Genomic DNA, 7,854 nt, shown 5'->3' on the forward strand with positions numbered 1-7,854 from the left:
CTATGAGCAGCTGCTATTTGACACAGGCCCAAAGTCCATTAATTGGGGAAAAGACAGTCTCTTTAACAAATGGTGCTGGCATAACTGGATAATCATCTGCAAAAAACTGAAACAAGATCCATACCTCACACCATGCACAAAAACTAACTCAAAAAGGATCAAAGACTGGAATATAAAATTGAAAACGATAAAGATTATGGAAGAAAAAATAGGGACAACGCTAGGAGCCCTAATACCTGGCATAAACACAATACGAACCATAAGCAACAATGCATAAGCACCAGAAGAGAAACTAGGTAACTGGAAGCTCCTAAAAACCAAACACTTATGCTCATTAAAAGACTTCACCAAAAGAGTAAAAAGACAACCTACAGACTGGGAAAAAAATTTTGGCTACGAAAAATCCAATCAGCGTCTAATCTCTAAAATCTATAAGATACTGCAAAACCTCAGCAACAAAAAGACAAAAAAAAACAATTAAAAAATGGGCAAAGGATATGAACAGGCACTTTGACAAAGAAGATAGTCAGGTGGCTAACAGACACATGAAGAAATGCTCACAATTATTAGCCATTAGAGAAATGCAGATCAAAACTACAAGGAGATCTCATCTCACCCCAACAAGGCTAGCACTAATCCAAAAAACACAAAACAGTAAATGCTGGAGAGGTTATGGAGTGACTGGAACACTTATATACTGTTAGTGGGAAAGTAAAATGGTACAACCACTTTGGAAATCGATTTGGTGCTTCCTTAAAAAGCTAGAAATAGAAGTACCATACCATCCAGCAATCCCGCTCCTTGGAATATATCTTAGAGAAGTAAGACCTGTCACATGAACAGATATGCACACCCAAGCTCATTGCAGCACTGTTCACAATAGCAAAAAGATGGAAACAACTAGGTGCCCACCAGCGGACGAATGGATAAACAAATTATGGTATATCCACACAATGGGATACTATGCAATGATAAAGAACAATGATGAAGTCGTGAAACATAACATGGAGGAATCTGGAGGGCATTATGCTGAGTGAATTTAGTCAGTCACACAAGGACAAATATTGTATAAGACGACTATAGTAAGAATTCAAGAAAAGGTTTAAACACAGAAGAAAACATTCTTTGATGGTTACGAGGGTGGGGAGGGAGGGTGAGGGTTATTTACTAACTATATAGTAGATAAGAATTATCTTAGATGAAGGGAAGGACAGCACACACTACAGGGGAAGTCAGCACAACTGGACTAAACCAAAGCTAAGAAGTTTCCTGAATACAATCAAACACTTTGAGGGACAGAGTAGCAGGGGTAGGGGTCTGGGGACCATGCTTTCAGGGGACATCTAGGTCAATTGGCATAACAAAGCTTATTAAGAAAATGTTCTGCATCCTACTTTGGTGAGTGGTGTCTGGGGTCTTAAAAGCTTGCAAGCAGCCATCTAAGATGCATCAATTGGTCCAATCACCTGGCGTAAAGGAGAATGAAGAACATCAAAGAGACAAGGAAAGTATTAGCCCAAGAGACAGAAAGGGCCACATAAAACAGAGACTTCATCAGCCTGAGACCAGAAGAACTAGATGATGCCCAGCTACCACCAATGACCGCCCTGATGAGGAATACAACAGAGAGTACCTGATGGAGCAGGGGAAAGGTGGGGTGCAGAACTCAAATTCTAGTAAGAAGACCAGACTTAATGGTCTGAATGAGACTGGAGGAATCCCAGAAAGCACGGCCCCCAGATTCTCTAGCAGCTCAGAACTAAAAAAATTTCTGAGGACAACTCTTCAGACAGGGATTGGACTGGGCTGTGGGGCATAAAGTGATACTCGTGAGGAGTGTGCGTCTTAGCTCAAGTAGATACAAGAGACTAAATGGGCAGCTTCTGTCCTGAGGTGAGACGGAAAGGCAGAGAGGGCTAGGAGCTGGTTGAATAGACATGGAGAATCAGGGGTGGAAAGGAGGAGTGTGCTGTCACAGTAAGGGGAGAGGAATTAGGGTCACATAACAATGTATGTATAAATTTTTGTATGGGAGACTAGCTTGAAATATAAACTTCATTTAAACTACAACAATAAACACAAAAATTAAAAAAAAAGTCAGTAAGAGTATAGAAGATCTGAGTAACATAACTTAATTGATATACATTTCCAGACTAAAGCAGACTAGAAAGAAAGGTCTGGTGATCTATTTCTGAAAATTAATCAATGAAAACCCTATGGATCACAACAGTCCAATCCCTGACCAATCAAGAAGATGGCACAGGACAGGGCAGCATTCGTTCCATTGTGCATGGGGTTGCCATGAGTCAGGGGCTGACTCAAAGGCAGCTAACGACAACAACGGACATACATAGAACCCTGTACCCAACAAAGAATACACATTTTTTTTCAGTGCACACAGAAAATTTATTAAAATTGGCCTTCCGCTAGGCAAAGCAAAGTCTCAATAAGTTTAAAGAGATGTAGATCATAGAGAGTATGTCTCTGAATACAGGAGAATTAAACTAGAATTCAACAATAAAAATATTACTAGAAAATCCCCAAATACTTAAAAACTAAGCAAATCATTCAGTGAATGGTAGCACTGACAATAAGAACAGTGTCTTAGTCATCTAGTGCCGCTACAACAGAAATACCACAAGTGGATGGTTTCAACGAAGAGAAGTTTATTTCCTCACAGTCAAAGTAGGCTAAAAGTCCAAATTCAGGGCATCAGGTCCAGGGGAAGGTTTCCTCTCTCTATCGGCCTTCTTCTCTTCAGTGTTCCCCCAGACTAGGAGCTTCTCGGTGCAGGGACCCCGGTCCAAAGGACACGCTCTGCTCCTGGCACTGCTTTCTTGATGGTATGAGGTCACCCTGTCTCACTGCTCACTTCTGTCTTTTATATCTCAAGACATTGCCTCAGTACACAATCCAATCTTGTAGACTGAGTCCTGCCTTACTAACACTACTGCCACCCGTCCTCCCTCATTAACATCACAGAGGCAGGATTTACAACATATAGGAAAACCACACAATACCAGGAATCATGGCCCGGCCAAACTGATACACACATTTTTGGGGGGACGTAATTCAATCCATGACAAACAGTTATGAACACGCACAGATTATGCCTTTAAAAGCTAAAAGTCCATCTAGTAGGAGTGAAAAGGTGCATATTTAAATAACCATCAATCATGCAAGATAGAATGTGATAGGTACTTTAAGAATGATACAGGGAAATGCTATAGATGCAGGCAGAAGTAGAAGCAGTCACATGTCCTCTGAGCTATGAGAACTGGGTGGTTGGAAAAGGTCTCCTGGGAGTAGATGCATACAGGGTGTGAAGGAGTTGATCATGCAAAAATTGAGGGAAGAGATATTTCATGCAGAAAAGAGCAAGGTACAGAAGTTACAGACAAGGAGAAGATGTAATCAAAGAATAACGTGTAGTTTAATTTGACTAGGGCTCAGGGTTGGTTACCAAGAGTGCTGCGAAATAAGGTGGAAAAGGTAGAAGGGGGCAGACAGTTAGGGGCTCTAAATGCCATGGGGTCTGGATTTGGAGGACAATGGGTGAGCTGGGAAACGGTTTTGAGTTAGAAATTGCCTGGAAGAGCTGTACTTGGGGAAGAAGAGTCTGGCAGGAGTGTGGACCAGGAGAAATGGACCAGAGCTGAGAAACAATGGAGATGGGCTAGAAGACAATGAGAGTCTGCACTTTGGCAGTGACAGGGGAGGGGAGGGGGAGAGAGAAGCAGAGGTAGAAAAACCCAGCCGTCCCCCACTCAACAGAGCCACCCACATCCCTCACTTAACAGCAGCTTAACAATGCATTAAAATCACTGCCTAATTGCTCCTTTCAAGGTTAATGCTCCAAAATGGGAAAATGTGTGCTTAATGTTTAGTCTCATCTCTGCCACCCAAGCCCCAATTTGAAAGCCCAATCTTTTTAAAAATAGAATGAGATAAAACCCCAGACACATCCCAGACCCTCAGAAACCCACGTTTTCCTTTCTCAAATATATGTCTTTGTATATTCCTGTGCCTCTGGCAGTTCTGGCAGGGGACCCAAGCCCTCTCTGGAGAGAATTCCTAAATAGCTCCCAGGAGCCTCCTTTCTTCTCACCAGCCCCATTCCTGGGTCTCCTGGGCCAAACCCCAGAGGTCCTCTAACCAGAATGACTGGAAAGAAGTCTGGAGCCTTAATTGCTTCCCTGGCCCTTCACAACAGCCTAAAATGGGGGCCAAAAATCCCAACCCCTTTGCTTCTTCTTGTGAGCTCTCAGGTAGGGCAGGGCAGCCCTCAGGGACACTGTCCCACACTCTAGACAGAGGCTTCTTCCTCTCCCTTCCTCTGTCATCACTGCAACAGTGGATGTGACAACCTCCCTGCACTGGCTTCCCCTCCTCCAAGAGCAAGTACTCAGCAGCATCACGCACTTCAGGTCATCTTCCAGAAAGTGAAAAATGACTTTACTTTAGGTTCATTGACACAGAAGCAAGGTACTTGGGCCTACACAGCTCTTTCCAGCCAACCAACTGCCTCCTCCCCAATGAACTCATTTCTGTACTCCCTTCTCTCCCTGTCTACTTCTAGTTCCAGTCCAAACCTGATTTCCCTAACTTCCCTGCTCACCAAAAATTCCAATGCCTTCATATAGTCTGGCAATTCCTGCCCTAAAGGCTTAGGGAAGCTTCTCTCCACACTAGCCTCTGTTTGCATCTCCCACTTGTGCAAAAAAAACTCAGGTAGCTGAGTCCTGGCTTTCCCTAACCATCCTGTCTCCTGCCTAGATCTTGCAGATGTCTAGAACATTCAGGTTATGAAGTCTCTCTTGAGTCTCAGATCCCATATCTGTAAAGCAAGGATGGTAAAATGTGCATCAAGGTTTTTATGAGAATTAAATGAGACAACATTTGTAAATCACTGAGCACGTAGTAACAGTTCAGTAAACACTAACTGCAATTACAATTTTGATCATGATTATCTCAAGTCCTGGTCTCAACCCTGAGCCTAAGCTTATTTATCTAATGTCTGCTAGAAATATCCACTTGGACTCCCCATACAGGCACCTCGGCATCAGTATGGCAGAGTATACAGAGCTAGAAAAATCCAGGGCTGAGATAGACCTCCAAGTATTGCGTACCAGACGTAATAACTTGCCTTCCCACCTATGTCAATTGATCCTCTCAACTACCCTGAGAAGAAGTATCATCCTTTGCATTTGTAAGACCAGGAAATGAGATTCAAAGAGAGAATCAGGTATTCTGCCAAAGTTGACAAAACTAAGTGACAGATTTGAGCCCTAGTCTATCTGGCTCCAGAGCCTACTTTTCTTTCTGCTACATCCTGAAGTCCACAGCGCTAGATGTGGGGCAGTGCTCAGACAAGCGTCCCAGACACTGAGTCAGCTGCTGAAAAGGACTGAAGACTCATGCACGTCATGAGATCAGCCAGTGACTGACAAAATCACTGAGAAGAACTGCTTCCCCTTATCTCTTTCCCCTAAACCCTCTCCCACCCCATTTCCCCTGGATGAAGCATTGAGAGCAAGGGACAACACACAGTAGGCATTTTCAGGGAAGCTTACCCCTCCCTAGAGCTGAGTCAAGTAGGTTGCCCTTGGTGGAGCTGGTGATCCCTGGCTGGGCAAGGGTCAACGTGGAGAGGGAGGTAGGGGGCAATAAGAGGGAGGAGAGGGAAGTGATCAATGAACTTAAGTGGAGGTCTTGCTTAATTTTCCAACCTCCCAGTCCCTACTGTGGCCTCTCCTTCCTTGGGGATCTTTAAGAAGCAAAGCCTACTTTGATGTGGTGACCTGAATGCAGCTAAGCCTATGGGCAAGAAGTGGTCTAGACACAGCACTTCTTAAACTCTAATGTGCAAGCAAAACACCTGGGGGTCTTGTGAAGATGCAGATTCTGACCAGGAGGTCTGGGGTGGGGCCTGAGATTCTGCATTTCTAACAAGGTCCAGGGGATGCACATACCGCCGGTCCACTGAGTATCGCGAGTCAGACAGCCTCTCCAGGTCCCCTTTGGCCCTAAGGCCCTGGGAGTTTCGCTGTTTCAGCACTATGCCTGCTGTGTTTTTCCCCATAGATTACCAAAATGCCACCTGCGTCGAGCCTACAGAGATGGTGGGATGGCCCATCACTGGAGTGGGGAACCCACTCCGGTACATGTGCATCACGCACCTGGACCGCCAAGACTACATGTTCGTGCTGCTCATCGGCTTCTGCATCTTCGCCGCGGGCACGGTGGCCGCCTGGCTCACGGGCGTGTGCGCTGTGCTCTACCAGAACGCCCGCCGCAAGTCGGACGAGGACGACGCCGAGGACGAGGTCGGACAAAGGCTGAATGTCAACAGGCGGATTTTTCAAAATAGGAATGAGTCAGCCCACGACGGGTTCCCTCAGCTGATTTAGTTGCCAGAGACCACTATCTGATGTGCCTTCCCTCGGGCTTCCTGCTTTTCCTCTTGCCCTCCCTCCCCTTCCCAGCCCCTCACTGCTGTTTTAGAGATTGAAACCTATTACTAAAATAAATGAACTGTTCGGTGGCCATTTCATAGGTTGGTCCCTTCTGACTCCAGCAGCCCACGGCACTTCCTTGAACAGAAGGATGGGGTAGAAAAATTGTTTAAAAAAACAACATTACCAGTCCAGTGGACTCTGACTTATGGCGACCCCTTGTGTATAGAGTAAAACTACTCCATAGGGTTTTCTTGACTGTAATCTTAACAGAAACAGACGGAAGAAAGCCTTGGCGATCTACTTCCAAAAATCAGCCAATGGAATCCTATGAAGCACAACGGTCCAATCTATAACCGATCATGCAGACGGCACAGGACGGGGCAGCATTTCGTTCTGTTGTGCATGGGGTCACCATGAGTCCAGCTAATCCGGTAACTCAGAGGCAGTTAACAACAACAACAGCTCCTGGGTGGGTTCGAACCGCTAACCTTTAGGTTAATAGTTGAATGCAAACCATTTACACCACCTAGAGAAGCTGTTAGGTGTATCCAAATGTCAAAGACGCCCACCCCAAAAGTAGGCCAACTCACGGTTAGTAACATGAGCACCTACTAGGCCCCTAAACTAAGTGCTGGAGGCAGGAATACAAGAAATACAAAATTTAAGATCTATCCTCAAAGAGCAAACACTTTTTTGGGAAGTCAAGATTAGTATGAATCAAATAGAGAAAAATACAAGACACAATGACAAGAACTAACGTTAACTGAATGTGTCCATGGGCCTTCACACACCATCTCATAATTATCACAGCCATCCTATGAAACCGATATTATTTTATGGGGAAAAATTGGGGCCTGGGCAGTTTAAACTGACCAAGGTCACCTAGCTGCTAAGTAGCACCATTTCCCAAAGTTCACATTCTTTCCTTTACATGAAGCTACCTCACTGGGAAATATACAGCAACATAACCAAGAGCTCATCATGTAAGCCTCGGACAAAACAAAGAAGCAAGGTCCACAGAGGTGGCCACCACCTGCCAATGCATCCAGTTTTATACATATTTTCTCATCAGTGCAACCATCACAATGACCAGTTCAGGTGGTCATTACTACCTTCCTTTTCCTGAAGCTCAGTGAAGCTAAACTAGGAGTTCAGATTACATACTGATGAGAGGTAGAGCGATTGCTGAACTTGGGCTGCCTGACCCCAAAGCCCACGCGCTGTGCACTATTCCCAGTCTTTCATGAAGTGTCAGGCATTGTTCTAAGTGCTTATATATAGAGAGCCCTGGTGGCGCAGTGGTTAAGAGATCGGCTGCTAACCAAAAGGTTGGCAGTTTGAATCCACCAGCCACTCCTTGGAAACCCTACGGAGCAGTTCTCCTCCGTCCTATAGG

At 45.0% G+C, this 7,854-nt stretch overlaps 1 protein-coding gene across 1 annotated transcript in view; it reads left to right on the forward strand.

Moving 5' to 3' along the window:
* LRRC52 (leucine rich repeat containing 52) overlaps nucleotides 1-6,473 on the forward strand; it is a 26,665-nt gene extending 20,192 nt beyond the window's left edge. Inside the window, exon 2 of the mRNA XM_004385764.1 lies at nucleotides 6,085-6,473. Within this exon, the coding sequence (XP_004385821.1) occupies nucleotides 6,085-6,410 (326 nt within the window). The 3' untranslated portion in view covers nucleotides 6,411-6,473. The remainder of the gene's footprint in view (nucleotides 1-6,084) is intronic.
* Nucleotides 6,474-7,854: the final 1,381 nt, after the last annotated feature.

This window comes from Trichechus manatus, unplaced genomic scaffold (genome assembly GCF_000243295.1).
Source record: "Trichechus manatus latirostris isolate Lorelei unplaced genomic scaffold, TriManLat1.0 scaffold00145, whole genome shotgun sequence".
Taxonomy (NCBI): Eukaryota; Metazoa; Chordata; class Mammalia; order Sirenia; family Trichechidae; genus Trichechus; species Trichechus manatus.